Genomic DNA, 24,972 nt, shown 5'->3' with positions numbered 1-24,972 from the left:
CCACTCGAGTAGTAGGAGCCCGAGTGTGTGTGGTTAATACGCGTCTGTGGTATCTGGCCAACGCAGCTCCTCACCCCCTTCACCCTCCGTTCGCGTGGCATCGGCCCGGACGTGAGTGGATTTCCTCCAGCGAGTGGACCCTGTGCTTATTGACTGTCATTACATCATTTCAATAAACATTCTGTTAATCTGCTTTGGGATCTCTCCGTGTTTATTTCACTCTGCCTGACAGAACAGACTTGCCACCATGGATCCCGCAGATGCAGATTCTGTTCGTTCAGACTTGGGAGCCTGGCTGGGGCAACACACCGCACAGAATTTATCTGCTCGCATGAACGAACTCTCTTCACGTCTCGATCGGACACGTCACCCTCCCGATGCGGAGCCTCAGGCTGCCAACCCTCCACCATATGATGGCGATCCTTTATCTTGTCGGGCGTTTATGTCCCAGTGCTCGCTGGTGTTTGCTCTTCAACCCCGTCGCTACGCGACTGAACGCACACGAGTCGCCTATGTCATTACACTGCTGGTGGGAAGAGCGCGTCAGTGGGGCACCGCTGTTTGGGACGCCCAGGACCCGTGTTGCCGGTCGTTTAAGGAGTTTCTGGAGGAGATGATCAGGCTGTTTGACCGATCCGTTCAGGGTGATGCCGCCTCTGCCCGTCTGGCTCGTCTTTCTCAAAGTAACCGTTCGGTTATGGATTATTCCATAGATTTCAAGACTTTGGCAGCGGCTTGCACTTGGAACGAAGCAGCACTCCGGGCACAATTTTTTGATGGTCTTTCTGACCGCATTCAAGACGAAATAGCAACTCACGATCTGCCTCACTCTCTGGATGGTATCCTTGAGCTCACGCTGAGGGTTGAAGCCGAATGTTGTTCCGAAACCAGCGCCGTTCTCTCCATCACCGGGCTTTTCAGAGTGAGGAGAACCAGTCCAGTTTGTCCAGTGATGCTCTGTCTGCTGAGAGTGAGCCCATGCAGTTGGGAAGGATGCGATTATCGCAGAGAGAGAGAGAGAGAGAGAGAGAGCGTCGTCTTCAGAATGCCCTCTGTTTATACTGCGGGAAGTCAGGGCATTTTGCCAAGTTCTGCCCGGTTAAAGGAGGCCACCCATCGGCGAATCAGGAGTCCCTGGTGGACAGCAAGTCTCAGAAACCCGGCTCGTCATCCTGCACTCATCTTCCAGTCACTCTGTCCTTCTCTGGCATTGAACATCCCACCACTGTCTTGCTTGACTCGGGCGCTGAGGGAAATTTTATCAGTGAAGATCTGGCTCGCGTCTGTGACATTCCTGCCATTCCACTTGAGGCTCCCTTAGATGTCTGGTCCATTAAGGGTCAGCAGATGGCACAGATCACTCATTGCACACCCCCTGTGAGTCTTTTAATTTCTGGCAATCATCGTGAGGAGATTGTGTTGTACATCCTTCATGCCTCTCTATCTCCCATCATTTTAGGGCATGCATGGTTGGCACAACACAATCCCCACGTTGATTGGCAACGAAATTTTATTTTAGCTTGGTCTCAGTCTTGTCATGTGTCTTGTCTTGGTTCTGCTCTTTCGGGTTCTGTTTCTTCTATTCCTCAGGTTTCGGCGGTTGATTTGACCGGAGTCCCGGCGGAGTGTGCCGATATCGGTCAGGTGTTCAGTAAAGCCCAGGCCACCTCCCTTCCCCCTCACCGGCCGTACGATTGTTCTATCGAACTCCTCCCAGGCACTTCTCCGCCTAAAGGTAGACTTTATTCTTTGTCTGGTCCTGAGAGAGAGGCTATGGACCGTTATATTAATGATGCCCTTCGTGCCGGTCTCATTTGTCCCTCCACCTCTCCCGCAGGGGCGGGGTTTTTCTTTGTTAAAAAGAAGGACGGCTCCCTTCATCACTGTATTGAATATAGGGGTCTGAATGATATTACTGTTAAGAATAGGTACCCTCTTCCTTTAATGTCTTCTGCTTTTGAGCTTTTGCGGGGAGCACGGTTCTTCACCAAGTTAGATTTGCGCAATGCCTATCATTTGCTGCGCATAAGAGAGGGCGATGAGTGGAAGACAGCATTTAACACCTCTACTGGACATTTTGAGTACTGCGTTCTCCCTTTCGGGCTTTGTAACACTCCGTCTGTCTTCCAGACTTTGGTTAATGATGTGCTGAGAGACATGATTAACAAATTTGTCTTTGTGTACATAGATGATATTCTCATCTTTTCTCCCTCTATGCAGGAACACACTCAGCATGTCCGCCGGGTCTTACGTCGGTTACTAAGGAGGCTCAGGAGGCCTTTGATAATTTAAAGTCCCGGTTTATCAGTGCTCCTGTTCTTTCTATTCCAGATCCTACCTCCCAATTCATTGTTGAGGTGGATGCTTCGGATGTCGGGGTTGGTGCCGTTCTGTCTCAACAATCGTCTAAGGATGGCAAGGTGCATCCTTGCGCTTTTTTCTCACACCGGCTTAACCCAGCAGAACGAAACTACAACATAGGGAGTCGGGAGCTGCTGGCCATCAGATTGGCTTTGGGTGAATGGCGTCACTGGTTGGAGGGGACCAAGGAACCCTTCCTGGTATGGACGGATCACAAGAATTTAGAATATATCCGTTCAGCCAGGAGGTTAACATCACGTCAGGATCGTTGGGCGCTCTTCTTTGACAGATTTAACTTCATCCTCCCGTACCGGCCTGGCTCTAAAATTACTAAACCTGATGCCCTCTCTCGGCTGTTCGAGGTTTCCAATGCTGCCAGAGACGAAACCATCCTCCTAGAGGGGCGGGTGGTGGGAGCTCTGCGTTGGGGCATCGAACAGCGAGTGAGAGAGGCCGGACGGGAGGAGGAAGTGCCAGAGGGGTGCCCAGCGGGTCGGCTTTGGGTTCCGGAATTGCTCCGTTCCGAGGTCATCCAGTGGGGTCACGAGTCCAAGTTAGTTTGTCATCCTAGAGTTCGGAGATCGCTGGCTGCCGTCCGTCAGCGATTTTGGTGGCCCTCTATGGGCTCCGATGTCAGACAGTTTGTGTTATCCTGTCAGGTTTGTGCCCGCAATAAGGCTTCTCATCAAGCCCCAGTTGGTCTGCTTAAGCCCTTATCTGTCCCTTCCCGTCCTTGGTCTCACATAGCCATTGATTTTGTTACCAATTTACCCAGTTCTAGAGGTAACACTGTAATTTTGACCATTGTTGATCGCTTCTCTAAAGCAGCGCATTTTGTCCCTCTGCCCAAGCTCTCCTCTGCCAAGGAAACGGCTCAGATTAAGATAGAGCACGTCTTTCGCTTACATGGTCTGCCTTCTGACGTAGTTTCTGATAGGGGTCCTCAGTTTATTTCCCGTTTTTGGCAAGAGTTCTGTAGACAGATCGGCTCCACAGTGAGCTTGTCTTCAAGTTATCACCCACAGACCAACGGGCAATGTGAACGGCCTAACCAGGATCTTGGTCGTGCGCTCCGCTGTCTGACATCTCAATATCCGAGCTCCTGGTGCCAACAGTTACCCTGGGTAGAATACGAACATAACTCTCTCCCCGTTTCATTTCTTAAAATGTCCCCGTTTGAGGCTTCCATGGGTTTTCAGCCTCCTCTATTCCCAGCTCAAGAACACGATGCGGCGGTTCCGTCTGCGCTAGCCTTCGTTCGACATTGCAGACGCACCTGGAGGAGGGCTAGAAATACTTTACTCGATACCTCCAGACGAACCAAAGCCGCGGCCGACCGTCACCGTAGACCCGCGCCCCGCTTTATCTGTGGGCAGAAGGTATGGCTTTCTTCCAAAGATCTGTCTCTCCGAGGGCCATCTCGCAAGCTGGCACCTCGCTTCTTTGGGCCATACAGTATTGAGAAGGTTATCAACCCGGTGACGGTCAAGCTCAGATTGCCTCCTGCTCTTGGTCGGGTTCACCCAGTTTTTCATGTGTTTAAACTGAAGCCTGTGTTTTTTTCTCCCCTTAACCCTGTCCCTTCTGCTCCCACCCCTCCCACCCCGCTGCTTTTGGACGGTGCCCCTGTGTATACGGTGAAATCCCTTTTAGATGTGCGTCGGCAGGGCAGGGGTTTTCAGTATTTAGTGGATTGGGAGGGCTATGGTCCGGAGGAGAGGTGTTGGGTACCGGCCCGGGACATCCTGGACCCTGATCTGATTGAGGACTTCCGTTGGCGACGAGGTGAGCCCTCCCTTGGACCGCCTGGTGGCGGTCATGGGGGGGGGGGTCCTGTCATGACTTTGGTTTTATTGATTGCTATTTTGGTTTCCCTGTGTTGGTGTTTTTGTGTTGACAGTTTCACACGTGCGCGTCTCAGTCACGGGTGTAATTAGCGTTATCTGTTTCACCTGCGTCAATCACCTGCAGTTCATTTCATGGCCATTCGGTTCAGTTTTTAATCCCTGTGTGTTTTTGTGTTCATTGCAAGTCCGTTTGTGTATGTGCTCGCCAGTTACTAGCCCAGCTAGTTTCCAGTCTTGTCATGTCTTTTAGTATGTCAGTATTTTCCCAGTTTATTGTTTTGTTTATTTGCCCATTCATCTCTGTGCTATCTGCTGCTCAGGATCTATCTCGCTGCTTGCTGAAGACTTCAGAGACTGTTACCATCTGTCTATCTTAGAGACTGTGATTCCTGTAACTAGAGTGAGACTCTCTGCAGCTCTGTCGCTTTCCAGCAGAGCGGGTCATCCCCGTTGGAGCTGTCCAGTTTGCTCCCGCACCTTTAACGCTCTCTCTCTCTCTCCCTGCAGTCTGGATCTCGTCTACTCCTTTCTCCCTGCACTCGAGTAGTAGGAGCCCGAGTGTGTGTGGTTAATACGCGTCTGTGGTATCTGGCCAACGCAGCTCCTCACCCCCTTCACCCTCCGTTCGCGTGGCATCTGCCCGGACGTGAGTGGATTTCCTCCAGCGAGTGGACCCTGTGCTTATTGACTGTCATTACATCATTTTAATAAACATTCTGTTAATCTGCTTTGGGATCTCTCCGTGTTTATTTCACTCTGCCTGACAACAGATATAACACCAGCTCTGACTGTGCAGCCACAGACGTCTGTGTTCATTGGAGATGAAGTTACTCTGATCTGTGAGGTTCATCAGTCCAACGGATGGGATTTTTTATTTACCACACCACTCACCAAGACTGAATCCATTGAAACTACAGGAACTAAAACAATCAGATCTGTGCGAGTCTCTGATGGAGGAGAATACAAGTGCAGAGCCAGAAAAAGATAAAACTTTAATGTTTTAACACAATACAGTGAACCAATAACAGTGACAGTAAAGGGTAAGTATTTATACTCGCATAATTCACTTTGTTCTGAAAACACAATGTCAGTTATTTCACTAAATGGGTGTTTATTACAGTTACTGAGGAAAAAAATATGTAGTCATTTGGTTTGGATATGCAAATTATGTAAGAAAAAATTATACAAAACATTATTCTAAACAGTTTCCATGTTTTAAATAGTTCCAAATTCCATTCTATTAAACTCCATTCAAGATGCGGTAGAATGTAAAACTGTATTTATAGGCATGGATAAGTAATGAGAGTGATGCAGTAATGACATAGAGCCTTCTTGCGTAAACCTTGTGCATGCAAAATACAGCTGGAAAACAGACCAATCTCAGCATAACACAGACTGTGACATTACAGTGGCGATCTACACCCCAACATTAAACTATACATTAAATTAGTAAGGTTGTTACAATGCCAAAAAAAAATGCTATTTGATCTTATATATAAATGTTGTTCTGAGATTGTAATTTTATAATCATGTGTGGTTTTATTTTAAAGGTCATGGTGCGATGGTTAAAAAGGTCTAATAATATCTATAATAATATCAAAGTTTAGAACTTAAGACGTAAACTCTACTCCTGCGATGGGTGTCACCTCCTTAAGAGATATAGATAACAGATTGTTAACAATCCCATTTGGTGCTTCTTCGGGTCACAAGAAGCTAACTAACCAAATCCTGGTTTGGGAAGTTAAGGATTCTTGTCTCATCTGTGTATATAAGGTGGCTTGGCAAGAGACTCTGGGAGGATTCTGTAACCAGAAGCTCCCACACTATGTGTGTATTAAAACATAATGGAAGAAATCTTTAACAAGAATCTTCCTACACCACTTGGTGTGTAATATATCCATTTTGGAAGTACTCTGTAGCCAGTATCTATTGCCAGGCATGACTTTGTAACTTTTGCAACTGTTGATCATTTTTAATAACTGGAACTTAATATATTTTGTATTGTATTTTTTTTTAATTGATGTTTATATCTGGAACCTGCCTGGTATAATAAATTGTTACATTTGATTAATTTAAATTCATTAGAGCAATTTGACAAGTTTGTGTCTGTGACGATATATACTCTGTGCGATATCGTCTCCCTAATGAACGAATAACTAAGATTATAAGAATTTATAAATAATCAATTATCTAAATTATGATCAACAGATAATGGATATAATGCACCAAATTTCACTCTAAAAAATATTGGGTTGTTTTTAACCCAGGGCTGGGTAACTATAGGACAGAACACATTTCTGGGTTAAAGTGACCCAAATAATGGGTTGTTTTAACCCAACTGCTGGGTTGTTTCAACATGATTGATTAACAATAACCCAGCAGTTGGGTTAAAACAACCCATTAATTGGGTCACTTTAACCCAGAAATGTGTTCTGTCCTAAATATTTTTTAGAGTGTAGTATATTAAATTGGAGTCAGATTATAATTTAACCCTTGTGTGGTGTTCGGGTCTGTGGGACCCGTTTTTTATGTTTACTGAAAGAAAAAATTATGCAATTAGTTGTTTTTTCAACCCCAGATTCATTGGCCTTGGCTCATTTTCTATAAAGAACATAAAAATAATCAAATTTATTATTACTGTACACTGTGTACCCCCCCCCCCCCCTACACATTTATATTACATTTGTGGTGTTCGGGTCCACTGGACCCGGGGTTAAAAAGAGTGTAAAAAAATGAATGTGCTATGTATCTTCACTCTGTTTTTCTCCTATCTGTGACTCCTGTGAGTGCATGAGTGTGTTTGCATTTATGTCTGTACATATGTGATGCATGCATGTCAGAGTTTTGTCCCTCTGCTCTTGCTGTAATGCCGCAAGGATACAACATGTTCTATATCATGCATGAACATTTGTCTGTATCCACTGTCCCAAGCACTTTACCTTATGTCTAACAGGAACCATTCTACATTTTACCATTATCTCCCTTACAAAAAAATCCATAGTTTTATTGTAGAAAAAGAGTAGTAATCATGGTTATTTGGTATATTGGTTACCATTTGTAAAACCATGGGTGTGTACCTGGTATTTATCACGTTGTGGGGACCAAATGTCCCACAAAGATGTGTGTGAGCATGAGTGTGTGAGAGAGAGTGAAAAATAGAGAAAGTAAAATATTATCCATTTATTTTCATCATTCTAAATTGTGGCCAATAGCAACACATTGTACTGCAATGTGTGTAGACATACGATGTACACAATATATGTGTATAAAATGCAAGAAATGCATAAGCAACACAACTACAGAGTAAAAATGTGCTTATGTGTTGTGTTGGCTGGCATGAACAGGTTATGTGTTCAGTGTGGATGATGTCTTATGATACGGCATGTGTTCAGTTGGAGCCTATGCTGTGTAGACTGACAAAAAATGTGTACAATTTCATAAAGTTCAAAAAATTAAACATCAACAGTGATGAAAAACTTTGTTTCATGTATACTTATTTAAGATAAACATGTTTTTCCTCCAATATCTGGATCAGAATAGAATTTTCTTCTTTTATTTCATATTACCACAAAAACGAATGGCACTTTAGTTTATTAATAGTCCTCTTCCAGTGGTAAATGACAAATATTAACCATAAATCCTGTCTATGTTACTTGCAATAAGGCTAAAGTAAACATCTATAAACAATATTACATAAATTTGTATGACTGCATTGGTTTAAGAGACTAATAATGCACAACCACAAACATCGTCTAAGTAACAAAAATATGAACACCACACAAGGGTTAAACACAGACGTCAAAGAAAGTAACTAAATCCTGATAAATAGAATTAATCTTTTAGAAGCGCCAGGACACGAAAGAACACAAGATCCCTTCACCCACGCAATTGGATTCCGTTGTTGGGCCCATGGGTGGCTCCTTACAACGCACATAGCTTCTTAAATGAGCCGCTCTGAGGAACAATCAGTCAACATTATTATTCATGACCCTGGGGACAAATCCTAGAGTTGTACATGGACATGTAAAACAGTGTCTGGGTAATTTTTGCACCTAGAGTAATAAAGTCACATAGCTTCTATGTAGATATCAGAGAACAATGTAACATATTGTAATAAGGGATTCTTTAACACCTTTAATATTTTTATTATAATAATTATTATAATTACATTTTATATTTATTTATATCTTTAAATATAAAAATCACCACTGCGGATTATATGTGGGGTTTTTTCTGTAAAATATAAATGCACTAATGATCTTTTACCAGTTACAGTAACAAAATCTTGTTAAAAAACTGACAAGTCTTATTGATTTTGTATTGACAGATATAACACCAGCTCTGACTGTGCAGCCACAGACGTCTGTGTTCATTGGAGACACAATTACTCTGACCTGTGAGATTCATCATTCCACTGGATGGAAGTTTCTTTTCATCACACCATCAAAGAAATTCACTGAAACTTCAGAAACTAAAACTAAAACAATCAAATCTGTTCAAGTGTCTGATGGAGGAGAGTACAAGTGCATAGGCAGAAAAGGAGAAAACCCTCACTTAGACACACAACACAGTGAACCAATAAGATTGACAGTAAAGGGTAAATATTTATACTCACATACTCTGTTCTGAAAACATTCTGAAAATTATTTTATAGGACACTGAACGGCAATTATGTTTATAGATGATACAACTTTTAAAGCTTTAAATTAAATAAGACAAATTATGTTTGTTTTATGTTTAAAATCATGTTGAATTAAAAAACCTAAAACATTTACCTTAATATAAATATTCAATTTAAATAAAACAATCTAATTTGGCTAATTTAGTTCTTTATTGTCAGCAAGAAAACACCACTAAAGTTTGTCTACACTGTAAAAAAAAGTTAAAACAACTTGGTTTTGCAATTCAATTTAACCTATTATTTTATGTTTTGAAAAATATAATAGTGATAAGTTGTCATAACATAGAAAAACTGTTGAAAAGTTGAAATTGTTTAACTTAATTTAAGTTAAAGTAACATAAAAGTATATGTTTATTTGACATAATTTTTAAAGTCTATTTATATTCAGATAACAACTTAAAGGTTTAATCTATCAATAATAGTGTATGGGGTGGTTTCCCGGACAGGGATTAGCTTAAGCCAGGACTAGTCCTTAGTTAAATTAGGAAATATAACAAGTTTGAACAAACATTTCATACTAAAAACATTACTTGTGTGTATTTTGGGGCAAAACAAAGGGCACTGTTTTATTTTAAGATATGTCAATGCAAGTTGTTTTGAGTTTGGACAGCTCTTACATTTACTTTAGTATAGGACTAGTCTAATCCCTGTCCAGGAAACCGCCCCTATGAGTTTCAGATTCACTGTTCACAATGATTTAATTTTAACAGATGTAAAACCAAAACTGACTGTGCAGTCAAAGACGCCTGTGTTCATTGGAGACACAGTTACTCTGATCTGTGAGGCTCATCAGTCCACTGGATGGGAGTTTATCTTCATTAACCCTTCAAACACTGAATCCACTGAAACTACAGGAACTAAAACAATCACTGTGCAAGTCTCTGATGGAGGACAGTACAAGTGCAGAGCTGGAAGAGGAGACCCTCAGGTTTACACACAAGACAGTGAACCAATAACAATGAAAGTACAAAGTAAGTATATATAACCACATAATACACTTTGTTTTATTAGCATGATAACATTAATTCCTAAAACGTTGAGCAAGTGCAATAATGGTTACAGAGGAAAAAACTATAATATGATACAGCATATATGTTTTGCAATCAGTATTGGGTAAGTTACTCAAAAAAGTTATTAACTTCTAGTTAACATCTTCAATCATGTAATTGGCTTACTGTACAAATTACTCTCTCTATTTGATTACTTACTTTATACTTTCTAAATCCTATTTAGTAAATGATACAAAGATAGGCTTGAAATGGCTTGAACAAATCATATAAAAGTACATAAATTATTCTGGTACCACTTTAGGGTCCAATTCTCACTATTGACTAACTATCAACTACTTTTGCCTAAATATACTTCATATACTGCTAATTAAAGTTTTTAATTTTAAGTATTGACCGAAAAGGGCATGGTTAAGGATGTAGAATAAGGTTTTGCAGAATAAGGCATTAATATGTGCTAGTACTAATAAATGGCCAACATCTTAGTAATATTAATGCTAATAACCAACCAGCGATGATTGAAAACTAGAGTATTACTATTATTCTTATTTACTTATCAAAATATTTAAAGTGAGAAGGATTCATAAAAAAACATTTTAAACATTAGACCTTATAGTATTTTGATGTTAAATCCACTATTGTATTATATATATATATAATTGTTCTACAGTCCAGACACAGTATGTAGTTCAATTACATCTGAAGTAAATGTAATTAAATTACTGGAAAAATAAGAGTAATCCCTTACTTTACTTTTTCAATGGAAAAGTAATTAAATTACAGCAATTAATTACTTAGTAACTAGTTACACCCAACACAGTTTGCAATCAAGTGTTTATTTTACATTATTTTTAATGTGAATTGTTGTCATTGTACAGAAAGACCAACACCTGAAGTGTCTGTTTGGCCTGCTGATCATGTATTCAGAAGAGAAACTGTCATTCTCACATGTGTCATCAATGAAGGAGGAGTCAGCAGCTGGCAGTACAGCTGGTATAAAGATGATTCAGACATCCAGCAAAATAATCTCCAGTTTTACTCAATCAGATCTGTTACTGAGTCTGATGCAGGTAAATACACCTGTAGAGGAACAGAGACCAGAGAATCACGATACTCACACATCAGTAATGCAGTTACACTGACAGTATTAGGTGAGTCTGGTTATTATCATTCACAATATATAGTGTATACATGTATATATGTATATATCTATATATGTATATATCTATATCTATATATCTATATCTATATGTTAGGGATTTACAAGAGGAACCCAAGTGCAGACGGTGGTGGTGATGCACACAAACTCTTTATTCAAACAAACAGAAAACAAAGCCCACGAGGGGGCAAAATAACAAACAAGATACTAGACAGAGGTAGTGATGTTACGTTTGACACCGAAGCTTCGATGCTTGCTTCAGACTCGAAAAGTCCTTGCAATGAACCACTGCTTCGGAGCTTGTATCGTTACGTCACTAGTCACGTGAAATACGACGTCTGAAGCAAACACACTGGTTCATTTCTCTAGTGAACCACACAACTGCTTTGATAGCCCAATCCGGCGTTGACAGGTTTGAAACTGGCGGCTTTATTTTCCACACAAGTGAAGCCAAACCATAGAAAAGCTTTCTAAACAATTTTTGTGTACTCCAGCATCATCTGTTTCATGTGAGAGAATATTCTCCAGAGCTGGTGAATTTGTTAAAAAAAGAAAGAAATCGCCCACATCACCAAATGTATAGCCTATTAGGCTATATTATAAAATGATTAAAAAATATAAAATTATATTATAATTAATATAAAATTATATTTCTGAATAAAACCACAACATTTAATGAATACCCTCCTCCACATTGTCCAAGCCCTGTCCAGTTGCCCTCTGCCACATTATAAATAAATTTTTAAATACATAAATGTCCAGTTATAGTAAGTTGTAGAGTGCTGTATTCTATGGCTAAATATTCACACACAAACACATCTCATTTTCAATGTTTTATTGAGGGTTTGAAACATGAACACAGTGTCATAGCTCTGACAGCCCAAATGGGGCGGGTACATTAACCTACTCGCATTGTCAGCTTTGTTGCATTACATTTACTTCACCAGCAGATGGTGGTGTGCATTTTCTGTTTGAATGAAGCTTCGAGTAATGAACCATTTTCGACACAATTGTATCGGAAAGCAATAATGCTTCGAAACGCTTCATTTGGCCATCACTAGACAGAGGGAGATAAACCTAAACAACACTAGACCTAAAACACACTTAACACTAAGCAGGGAGACACTAAACAGTGAACTAGACTAATACAATAAACACCACTTGACTAGACTACAAAGACAGCGTACTCACAAGTATTCTGAACAAAGCACAAGCACAGGACAATGAATACAAGAGGATTAAATAGGGGAGCAAATCAAGGGGGGAACAGGTGATATAAATCAAACAATGAGGTGAGGATGACAAGGGAGCGGGGTAAAAGTGACGAGACACGGGAAAAACGTGGTCTGATACAATAATACTAAGACCACACTTTCCCACATAAAACATTGTACTGTCAGAACCCTGCCATACTGGACTAAATATTAAAACAAGACAAGGTTCCAGCAGGATCCTGACTATATATATATATATATATATATATATATATATATATATATATATATATATATACATACATAGTCAACTCAGGTTATATACACAGGATTAAAATTACTTCTACAAGAGGGACCTGACCTATACAACATATACAACCAAATATACACTCATTATTATGAAATAAAATATTAATATTTAAGCGGCAACTGTATTGAACGTTGAATATACTAAAAGCAAGGCTTGTCATTAACTTTTTTGCTCACCAGCCAAAGTGGCTAGTTGGTTTTCAAAGTTACTAGCCACTCAGCATTTTCACTGGCCAAAATTTAGTTACAAAATACATTTTATATGATTAAACTTGACTTTGGCATCCTAAAATTACTTTAATTTGACTGTTTTTACTTGATTTAGCTAGATTAGATGCAGACTGACCACCTCAAATTAAGACTACATTATTTAGCTGGTATATCAGTATAGATCATATCATATATTTAGGTGCATGAAAAACATGCTAAGTAAGGCATAAATAGATTAAATTCTAATGAATATATTAAAAGTGAAGCAGGGGTGTAGAAGATTAACTGAAAAACACAAAAACCCTAGACAAACACTTTAAATATTTATTAACAACAGCAGTAAATTTATGCTTGATTGGTTTCTGTTCAACCTTATGTAAGACTTTTATTGGCAAATGTCGAGAGGGCAGTATTGTTGCACAAAGTAGCCTTCATTAAAATGATGTGCGAGCGGCGAACCTCTCCACTGCTGGGTTTCCTTTGATTTTGGACAAAACTGGGATGTGTGCATTCAGGTATGCACTATGAATTTCTCTCCGCTCTTGCCCAGAGAGTGTGTACGCAACAAATGGTCTCAGTATGCGCTGGATGCAGAGAGTGCTCATGGGAGTTGTATTTTCTCAGTGTCGCATTGCACCTTGTTTATAATTCTGCATAACTTTTAAGAAAACTACAATAAAAAATATATTCAACCTGCCAAGGTGGCTAGTGGGATTGGCTGTCTTACCCACCACAGCCGAAATCTACCCGTATCCGGCGTGTTGGCGGGTGTTAATGTCAAGCCCTGACAAAAAGCTACCAATAACTTTTCCTATGCAAAAAGAAACATCAGTGTAGTAGGACTGAAGTGTGAGATAGACAATCAGTACAGAAACTGCAGATATCTGTGGTATAAAGACACAACTGAAGTGTTTAACTCTGAGTATTACACTATAAACAGAGACTCTGTGTTTTATTCTCTTGCAGGATCAAAACCAAAACCTAAACTCACATCAGATACTGAAGGATCTGTACTGACAGATAACACAGTGACTCTGAAGTGTCACATTGATCAGTCTACTGGATGGAAGTTTTACTGGTACAACAACACACAAAACTCTGAGAAGACAACAACAGAAACAAACTCTTACACAATCGACAGTGTTAAAGTTTCAGATGGAGGTCAGTACTGGTGTAGAGCTGGAAGAGGAAACCCAAACTATTACACAGACTACAGTGATGGACTGTGGATAAATGTTAAAGGTGAGAGATAACATGGATCTCAGTCACTGTAGACTGAATTTAATCTGACAGTCTGTTATGGGTTGTTAGAAATTTCTAATGTCAAAAATATGTTTGCCCATCATTTGCTGTCCTCTATGTTATTCCAAATCTTTATAACTTCATCTTCTATTTACTTGTTACACAAAATGAGAAATTGGAGAAGAACAGCTTTAGAAGAATTGGAAAAAACTTTATTTTGCTTTTATTTGATCTTGGAGGCATGCTCCTGAACAGGGTTGGGTATCGTAAGAAATTTTATTGTTCCGATTTCAGATCCAGTTATGCCTAACGATTCCCGTTTCAGATTCCGATTCTACATTTACCACTTTCAAAATATTTTAAATGTAAAGTGAATTAATATTTTCAGTCGCTATATAATTTATTCCTGTTGAAGTAGCCCTTGTAAGATCTTACCTGATGATGTGGACATGTTAGGAGCAGTAGTTCTCAAACATTTAAAACATATGATTAGAGATTTATATGCTGGAGCAAGTGTTTTGTCATAATACTTGTACAGCAGCCTTTGCAGGATATAATTTTTGTATGTGCACGGCTGCATGCACGCATTGATGCATATAGGCATCAATATAATGTATATATCACGAGTTTGCATTAACATGTAATCGATAGGAAATGAGATAAAGCATATTTGGCGTGCTGTCCGAGGAGAGGGCTCCGAGCTCAGAATTTTAGCCCGAAGCCAAAGTACTCCCCCCTCTTTAACTGGGATAAATAAAACTAGAAGAGAATGAGGTGATGGGGTGGAGGAGGGATGCTGCAAAAAAATTGGACTGCTATTTATAGGCACCTCTTTGCACTGATTGGTTGGATCACAGGACCATGCTCCTCCCAAACTAAGTTAAATAAACTTCATATAATGCATACATATATTTTGAAATGTAAACGAGGATCAGATTTACGTTTCTTAACAAACGTGCGTGTTCATAGGCGCCGATTTGTTTTACCCTGGTGGGTGCTCTTCACAACGTCAAGCAATGCTCAGGTTACTTAGCGACAGACGCTCTGGAGCGCCCAAACTCGGTCACGTTTTCCGCATGATTTTAGACATGAATTGTGAAACAAATATTAAGAAATTGAGCACTTAAAGGGACACTTCACCCATTTGCATTAAGCTTTGTATAGTTAAAAAAAAAACAGTCATGCTTTTGAATGGTCATGCATCATTTCCACAGTTGCCACTGAGACAGGAGAAATACAGATTTTAGTGTTGCACTTCCTTATTTCAATGATGTAAAAATCGTCATTTTGCATCATTGAAAGAAGGAAGTGCAATATCTTTTGTTGAGGGAGTGAGACTACAAACACCCCTTTTCTCGGTCAAATAGGCACCAAATTCTAAATGTATGTTACATTTCCACTACAAATATGACACACTTTCAATACAGATTAATGTTTCTACGGGTGAAATGCTCCTTTAAGAACTTCCGAAGAATTCCGTGCGGTTCCGGTTCCTTTTAAAAACAGAACCGGTTCTTAATAAGAAACTGTTCTCGGTTCCCGACCCTACTCCTGATTCACTTTTATTAAGTGAAAAAATGTCAGCATTTTTATATAAATATTCGTTGTGCCTTTATGGAAAAAAGAAATTCATGCAGGTTTGAAAAAAACAAGATTGTCAAAGTTTTTTTACAACCCGTTTTTTGTCAATTGAGAAATGTTTGCTGTTTCCCCAACTATGAACTGTTAGTGTTTGTTTAAATCAAATCAAGTGTTTAAATATATGAAAGGTTGTGTGTACATGTGTTTTGTTAAGTATTTTACATGATGATATAATAAATAATTATAAAAAAATAATTGTGTTTGTACAGAGAATCTTAAACCTGTAGTAAGTGTTGATCCTGACACACAGCTGTTCAAAGGAGAAACTGTTACTCTGAGATGTGACATACAGAATACAGGAGACACTGAGTGGACATACAGCTGGACTGTAGAGAAGACAAATACCAATAATATAATCACACAATGCAACACACAAGAGTGTAAAATCAACAACATTCAACAGACTGACAGTGATAAATACACCTGTAGAGGAAAGATACGTGAACAATACACTGAGATGAGTGATGCTGTTACACTGACTGTATCATCAGGTGAGTTTATATGTTTGTTCATCATTATTAGTGTGAAGAGATGAAGTGTAACATGTTATTCATGAGAGATTGATCACTTTCAGATAAACCACAGACAGTTTTAAGTGTTTCTCCACAGCAGTGGTTGACTGAAGGAGATTCAGTGACTCTGATGTGTGAGGTTATAAATTCATCTACAGGCTGGACATTCAGCTGGTTCACTGTACAGAGTCTTAACTCAGGTAATATCTCATTCATCTCATAACAAATACTATTAAAAAAAAAAAAGAGTTAAATAGATTTTCATTATTTAATTTTAAAAAAATGTGTATCACAATTTGACTCTTTGGTGAATAAAGATGATTATGAGATGGTGTCAAACAGCAGTGGAGGATCTAAAGGCATCTACACAGTGAGTTCAGTGACTGTGAAGCACACAGGAGTTTATATGTGCAGAGCAGAGAGAGGAGATCCAGTCTATCACACAGACAGTAACACACAAACACTGTGGATCACTGGTGAGTTCATCACACACAACTAAACAACAACAGTCTCTATGTGTTATTTTATTCGTTTATTAATTTATCTCTTATAAAGATTATTTTCTGTCATTTTCTTTCAGGTGTTTCTCCTTCAGTCTCTCTGATCATCAGACCCAACAGATCTCAACACTTCTCATCTGAATCTCTCTCTCTGAGCTGTGAGGATCACAGTAACTCTACTGGATGGACAGTGAGAAGATACACAGAAGATGAACTGAAACCTTGTTCATCATCAGACACTAGATCTACAGGAACAACATCTACATGTACAATCAGTTCTCTCATCACATCTGATACTGGAGTGTACTGGTGTCAGTCTGAATCTGGAGAGAAACTTCATCCTGTTAATATCTCAGTACACTGTGAGTTTGTATTTATTTATTTTCGAGACAGAAAATCTTTACAATCAGTGCATAAAGAAACAATTCATAAACACAATTCAGTAATTTCAATACTGAATAAGTGGTTATTATTATTATTTTTTTAATATAAATGCATATACTCACTTCTGCAGAACTTAAGTCCATGTAAAGTTCGATATTAAATGTGTTCTCAGTTTATGACACCACAGAAAAATGTGTTAAACCACCCAGACAAATATGAATGATTAAAAAAACTAAATAAATAAAATACGTTTTTCAAAATCTTGGCAGGATTATTCTCTGCTCTCAAACGCTGGGGGTGTGTCCACTGTCAGTGATGAAACCACGGCCATTCACAGAAAGCTGCCTCTCTTTACTTTCAAATACCGCTACAATCTGAATGCTCATGGTTGTGTTAGGGATGAGTCCATGGGTCTGTTAGTCCAGTGCATCACCCAAACCAATTTACCCTGAAAATGGTTTAACTCCACAATTCAGTAGTACACAATTCACAGTCTTTGTAACATGTTTTAGCAATAAAATTTTAACATTTATAATATGTTTAGATCAGTGGTTCTCAAACTGGGGGCCGGGAGATGGTGCCAGGGGGCCCCAGTTTTATGACATTTCATAAAATACATTAATTTATCATGAATTCTGTGTAATTAAACCTAAAAAAAATAAGGCTACTAACCAACAGCACTACTTTGCATACTTTAATATGTTTTGTCTTATTAAAATGTTGCGTTTTAGAACAAATTTGTTATAAAAAAAATTTGGGGGGCCGCAAAGGAATGCACCATATACAAGGGGGGCCGCGCGCTGAAAAATTTTGAGAACCACTTGTTTAGATATCTGAAATAACTTTAAACTGACTAACAACACAGGGCAAATGAAGGTGATTGCCAAAGTGTTGCTATGCAACTACTAAGATTTCCCAATTATTTTTTAGACCAGCGCTACAGTATAAAGTTGCAAGAATGTTCTTACTGGTTGCTGAGGTGTTGTTAGAGTCTCTATTATATTCTGGACCTTATATAATGGTAAAGGAATCTCACCAATCTGATATATTTTTATAATTTATAATCATCAGTCATTTCTTCTCTTGTGTAGATGTTGATGTGATTCTGGACAGTCCTGTTCATCCTGTGACTGAAGGAGATCCTTTGACTCTACGCTGTTTATATCGAGATAAAAAACCCTCTAATCTGAGAGCTGAATTTTATAAAGATGGATCAGTGCAGAATCAGACTACAGGAGACATGATGATCATCCCTACAGTCTCAAAGTCACATGAGGGTTTCTACTACTGTAAACACACAGAGAGAGGAGAGTCTCCAAAGAGCTGGATCTCAGTCAGAGGTGATCTCTCTCCTCTATAAGCACTGTTGAGATGTTTTGCACACTTTGCATATGCAGTAGTTATATAAGGATGTATCTCTGCTTTTCCAGCCTCAAGCCTCAAGAAGCCTCCATCTCCTGGTCTTATTGTTGGTCTGTGTCTTGGACTGAGCGTCATGTTTTTGATCTTTTTCTTGGTCCTGCTGTGGTGCTACAAAAACAAAATACTCTCTCCCTCAGCTGTCAGTCAACAGCCGAACATCAGTCAGACATCAGATCAGAAACAGACTGAAGACGGTTACACTCCACTGCAGTCTGGTCAGTCTACAGTACATTCATTCAGTATAATCAGTGCCAGAAATCTGCTTTTATAAGAGCTGATGCATCCCAGCATACACCCAGAACACCCTAACTGCATAGCAACAGGCTATATACACTCATAGCAACACCCTAGCAACCACTCAAAACAGCTTAGCATGGTACTGGAGTGGTTGGCATGGGAAAGACCACATGCATTTATATGCTTAGACAACATCTGAAGAGCTCAGATGCAAAACCGTTTAGGTGCGCCTGACATGTTTTCTTGTAAAGTATTTCTGATTGACTCGAGGTAGGGATTAAGCAGATTTGAAGCAAAACAATTTGATAAACGTATAATACAACATCCAGAGAGAACCTGGTTAATTTCATTATCTCATTTTTGGGTAAAGTGGCTTTTTAAGCTCTTCATGTTAAACAATATTTCTATGAAGGTTTTACAAGATAAAAAGATCATGGTCTTTATTCATTATTTTCTTCATTACAGGAGATGCTCATATTTATAACTCAGCTGAGGCAACAGATATTAAAGACACAAGCGCAGGTAATGTATTGATGTCATTAATGTTGTTAATCTCTTAAAAGTAAAATGAGTTTTAAAGGAATACTCCAATTTCTTAAATAAATCCAGATAGTTTAAACATTTAAAAATTTTGGATGACATAGGGGTGAGTCATTTTTTTTAATAAAGTGTAGTATTCCTTTAAGGGTCAAATAATTCTCCTTTCTCAGTGACTCAGGCCGGCCCCAGTGATGCCATGTATTCACAGGTTAACGTCAAGAAAAAGAAACTCAAGAGCAAAGGTAGAAACTACAAGAAGAGTAAAACTAAAGACTGAGAGGAGAAAACTATTAATCATTTCTTTATTCTTCATTGTAGACAATGTAAGTGAAGCAGCTGATCTCACCTATGCTGATATTGAACTGAAACCTAAGAAAGAAAAGAAGAAAGAGAAGAAAGGTAAAACAAATATCATGATCAACAGAGATATCCAAACATTTAAAATAACACAAATAACTTTTTTATATCAATTTAATCTCTATTTTAAATTTAATGTTACTGTTAAAAATCTATTAATGGGAAGCTAAAGTTTCATCATTACCCAGAGGTTAAACTAACTGTCGGAAAAGATCTGTGAATGTTGTGTATAATGAAGTTTCCCAATTCTTGTCATTTTTAGGGAATAACAGTGAAGCTGGTGACATTGTGTACTCTAAACTGAAGAAAGAAGGAGGTGAAGGTGAGATAAACTAATGTTTTAAGCAAAATGAAAACAGCACGCATCACTTAGTATTTATATTCAGTATCCATTTTTTTCAGATGTTGCTTCTGGATCTGTTGATGTGACTTATACTCAGATTAAGTAAAAGATCAGAGGAGAAAAAGACAACAAAACATTATCTAAAGTTTAATATTATCAATCCAAACGTTCATGTGCATCAGAAACTAATGCTTCCTAATCTTTGGTTTTCTAATAGCATAAAAGTGTTGTCTTATGATGAGCTCAGATTCTCCTTAAAAAATGTGACAATAATGTGATGTAAACCGAATGCTCTCAGCACGTATACGTTCATCAAATACTTTAAAGGCGGAGTCCATGATGTTTGAAAGCCAATGTTGATATTTGAAATCACCTAAACAAACACGCCCCTACCCCAATCGAATCTGGACCTTCTGTTGATAGACCCGCCCCACACATACGCAACCCGGCATTTGATTTGATTTGATTGGCTATAAGTGTGTTTTGGTAGTCGGCCCGTCTCCTTTTCCAACGCGTTTTTCAAACATCGTGGACTCCGCCTTTAATTTCAAATCCACTTAATCCCAGCCTCGGGCTATTCAGAAATACTGCTTTGTTGGAATAATCCATTAAGAGTCTGATTAAAAATGCTCATTTACAAGAAAACATCAAACTCACTTAGAGGGTTTTGCATCTGAGCTCTTCATATTTTTATTAACTTTTTAAATGCAACTTTTAACATGTCTATTGTGCAGCATTTAAGACGATGCCACTTTCGGTCCCGAAATATACATGAATAAACTTTTCAGTACAGTTAAATACTTATTAAGGCACAAATGCTACAGCAAGACTGCTGATATCTAAATGCTAAATGTTTATCTCTTAATACTTTATTCAACCTAATGGCCTAAAAGGGTACATGAAAGTGAAAATGTCATGGGCTGAGTTTCACGATAACAATTGAATAATTGAACTTAGCACTTAGGAGCGCTTTCTACGATCTACTTAACGAATGTTCGTTATTACTTCCCATGCGATTTCCAAAGATGCACTTAAATACGATGGCACACAGCGTGTTTTGAGTATTACTGACGAGTCGCTATCTGTTTGTCAAGTGCTAAAATGTCACCTATAGAATGACTCGTAATTGTAGCAGACGTTTTTTATGTTTAGCCATCAATGATCTTCACCTGATGTGATACAAGTAAATTTAATAAAGTATATTTTTGAAGTTGAAAATATATTTATTTTTGACCTTATTAAAACTCTTATGTTAACAGGTTTGTTTTTCTTCAAATACGACATAAATGCAGACGGTTTCAGCAGTAACAACATAAACAAACTGCTTTCATGGAACACACGTAACTTCTGGTAAACTCCGGAAAGAATCAATAACAACAAAGTCCTTTTAGAGTAGTTTATTTATGATAAAAAGCTAAATAAACAACAAGTAGATTACATTAGTTCAAATCATAGCAAATGCGTATCAAAAACTATACTTAGCTAACGTTAATGTGTAAAATGTGTACTATATAATGTATACAATAGATTGGCTGCCACACAAATCAAATAGCAGTAATCAATGATCACTGTTTTCCCTATAGGAAACCAAAATATTTGTTATTTTCGACAGGGTATTTGTTACAGAGTTCAGTTTAGCAACTAGCCAGACCATTAAACAGAGACCACAAGTTAAGTTCCACTCAGATGCATAATCGCGTCACCGCACGTGCATCCAATGAAGCGGTCTATATTTCATTGGATTGAAATATATGGAGGGCTAAATATATTTTTACTGCTTTAAAGTGTATTAACTTTTAAAATATATTTCAAAATATACACAAAAATGACCAAAAAATATATCAGTGAAAAATATATTTTTGTTAACATATTCCAAAATTTCAGCAAATATAAATTATTGGCCATTTTTGTATTTTTTGAAAAATATGTAAAAATATATTTTTTACTGTATGGGATAGTGAGCACAACCGTTGATCATTAACCTCACAATCAGAGAATGAATTAAGGTAAGAGATTAATGTTTCTGCAAAACTTTAGTCTTTTGAAATAGTGTCTTCTAAATTTAGACAAGATAAAAGATAGTCAGACACATGTGAACATTATCACTGATTGAAAAACGTGCACGTGTTTGATTTCTTTAAATTTTATATTTAACCAATAAACAAAGAAGAACCAAATAAATAAATACAGATTTAAAATATTACATTATCGTCATTGCACAGGAGTAAAGTTTAGGTGCAATTTAATGATGGTCCTGCAGGTGACCTTGTAACTTTGTCACTTACGATGCACTTAGATTTTTTGATTACTCCAGGGCACATTTCCGAATTATTTAATATTAAATTCTTTGTAAACTCATCCTTTTTTTTTTCAACTGTGCATGAACAGAGACAGAATGCATTTGTTAAAAAATATTATTTAATGATCAAAATCCGGTATGGTATCATTCATTTATACTTAGTTACTGTTTCTCATATGAGCTGTCATAAAAATGTCTTTATTTATTTTCAAATAAAAATAGGGTGCACCAAATTCCATTTAGGGAAGTCGCGCTACAGGAAGGCAATCTTTGCAAAGCCTCCGGGCAGTTATTTTAATCATGCAAATCTAAGTCCTTTAGATTCACATGCTAAAGTCACAATTAAACAACATCGCTCTGACCAACCATTAAACCTCGTAACTACCATAACTTTCTTTCTTAAGCTCAAATTAAGCTAAACAAAAACAACAAAACTTTTTTGAAGTTGTTTCGGCTACTTTTCATGCACACAGGTTGGCAAGCACCAGGGTTGCAGGCTTTCATATCAAAGCCTGTCCAATTGCTACACTCTTAAAACGAATGTATTAAATTAACACATCTTGTGTCTAGTTAAGGACAACACATCTAGTGTGTTGTCCTTAATTTAACACATCTCTGTGTTATTTTTAGAACAACACACTTTGTGTTGTTTTAACACATCTTGTGTTGTCCCTTTTATTTATATGAACTCTAAATCAGCACGAAATGACACATAATGTGTTAAATAGTTTAACACAAAGCAATGTGTTAAAATTAACACACCCTGGATGTGTTAATTTTAACACATTGCTCTGTGTTAAGTTAATTTAACACATTAATTTTAAGAGTGTACTAGCTCAAAACAGCCCAATTTTTCACCGATAATCTGCAAATTTCAGTCTAGTCAGGCCTTAACATATAGTTCTATATTACTGTTTAAGTGTTTCTGTTTTGAAATAATTATACTTACTACAATTCTTCTGCATTTAGTTGCATATTTGACATGGTTTTGTTATCTTATTAATAAAGGACTTTGGTGTGGTTTCCTAGACAGGCTTAAATGTAATCCCAGGCTTAAATGCATGTTTGAGCTGCCTTCATTTAAAAAAACACGGACATATCTTAAAATCTTTGTTTTGTCTCAAGATGCTCACCAGTATTGTTTTTTGTAAGGTTTGTTTGTTAAAACTACTTAAATGTCCTTAGTCCTGGATTAATCTAAACCCTGTATTATGTTTAAAAAAATGTGTTATGCTTGAAGTTTTGATTATATTGTTCAAATGTGTGCATTTGCTACAAATCTGTACAGGATTTAAAACTATTTAGTGTTTATTTTTCAGTTTTACTGTATTTTTAGTTTGTTACAGTTTTTAAGAATATTCTTACCATACTCATTGGCATACTAACTCTCACCTTGTGTTTTATTTGTAAATAAACATAAACTTAACACCAGCTGTAGTCGTAGTTTCTGTTAACTTATCAGCCTCCACATCTTGTTGATGTCACTGTTTGCACCGTGCAAACTTTCATACTATACTTTTACAAGTTATTACCATTTTATCTAAAGACTGTTCTGATAAAGATATTTTTGTAACTATGCTCAATTCAATATTTAGCGTACAAAACATTATCACCTATGATTTGCACTGTTGCAAACTCAATACCATTTCTGATTTAAAATACAGTATTGTATGTTTTTGAAACAATTATTTTGGAGATGTCAGTAGTTTATCTATATAGTGGGTTCCTGAGGTGTTAACAAAAATGACCACATAGTGAACTAGAAAAACTTAAAGGGACTTTTAGTAATGTGTTGTATGTGTTCAACAACTACACCCCCTGTCCTCCCTTGACTTCTGCCTCTTTAAAGTCTTATATTCAATCCCCCGTTTATGAAATGTAGTCTAAATAAATTTATAAGGATGATTTAAATTAACATTAACAGCTTAATTTTGTATATAAGGAATTAATAAGATAGTTTGAAGAGCGTGTGCTTCTGCTCTTTGATGGTTCATGACATGATGTGGCACATTGAGGCCACACGTTAAGGTGTGAACATGTAGCTAAGTAAAGTCTTTTTGGGCCTTACAAACATCCTCACACACATTGAAAACTGTGATAAAATTCTCAGAAGTTTGTAATTGGAACTATGACAAACCATTTATTTAATATTCACATGTATTCAGTTTTAGAACTGATCATGTTTTCTTAGAATTGCCTTTGACCTGCCTAATACCTTAAAATAAAATAAACCCCTCTTAGTTTGTTGCTCGTTGTAACTCTCTGTTAATGATATGCATGAGATGTTAAACTTCTGTGCAAGCGCTTGATATTTTTTATAAACTTATACTGTAGCTTAATTTATCTGACCTTTTATGACAAACTAATCGTTTTGCATCATTAATTCAAAGAATAAGCAGAATTCACGAGGGTTCAAACATAAAAAATTGTCTTACATTGAAATGAAGCATGATAATTTTTATATCCCTGGATCAAAAGTCTAATCTAAACTGGCAAATTTATGCAAATGTAAAACCTGTTGTACGCTAGAAACATGTTTGACTGTGCATAATGCATTTGAATATTAAATGAACAGTTTGTCATGGTTCCCATTATAACATCTGAGAATTCAACCTTTAATTTCCTGCTATAAAGATGGATGACTGCTGTAACATTGTGTTGAATAAGTTTGAAATAAAAAGTAATATAAACCGTGCAGGGTTACACT

At 37.6% G+C, this 24,972-nt stretch overlaps 1 protein-coding gene across 1 annotated transcript; it reads left to right on the top strand.

Annotated features, from left to right (window-relative positions):
* Nucleotides 1-10,813: 10,813 nt before the first annotated feature.
* Nucleotides 10,814-23,639, top strand: LOC141362738 (Fc receptor-like protein 5). The gene is made up of 13 exons (XM_073864941.1): nucleotides 10,814-11,028; nucleotides 13,612-14,030; nucleotides 15,881-16,162; nucleotides 16,246-16,395; nucleotides 16,501-16,659; nucleotides 16,764-17,045; nucleotides 18,159-18,407; nucleotides 18,498-18,704; nucleotides 19,192-19,248; nucleotides 19,437-19,508; nucleotides 19,585-19,665; nucleotides 19,886-19,945; nucleotides 20,026-23,639. The coding sequence occupies exons 1-13, from the start codon at nucleotides 10,814-10,816 to the stop codon at nucleotides 20,070-20,072; spliced, it is 2,280 nt and encodes a 759-aa protein (XP_073721042.1). The 3' UTR covers nucleotides 20,073-23,639.
* The last annotated feature ends 1,333 nt before the right edge of the window (nucleotides 23,640-24,972 follow it).

This window comes from Misgurnus anguillicaudatus, unplaced genomic scaffold (assembly GCF_027580225.2).
Source record: "Misgurnus anguillicaudatus unplaced genomic scaffold, ASM2758022v2 HiC_scaffold_29, whole genome shotgun sequence".
NCBI classification, from domain to species: domain Eukaryota; kingdom Metazoa; phylum Chordata; class Actinopteri; order Cypriniformes; family Cobitidae; genus Misgurnus; species Misgurnus anguillicaudatus.
This window is presented reverse-complemented; position numbering and strand designations above follow the sequence as displayed.

What these genes read in the sequence shown, in the direction of transcription:
- LOC141362738 (XM_073864941.1), top strand. Translation starts at nt 10,814, where the DNA reads ATGTATTCAGAAGAGAAACTGTCATTCTCACATGTGTCATCAATGAAG. An exon ending in ACAAACACTGTGGATCACTG is followed by an intron (nt 16,660 to 16,763) that starts GTGAGTTCATCA and finishes ATTTTCTTTCAG; the next exon opens with GTGTTTCTCCTTCAGTCTCT. An exon ending in AAAGAAACTCAAGAGCAAAG is followed by an intron (nt 19,509 to 19,584) that starts GTAGAAACTACA and finishes TCTTCATTGTAG; the next exon opens with ACAATGTAAGTGAAGCAGCT.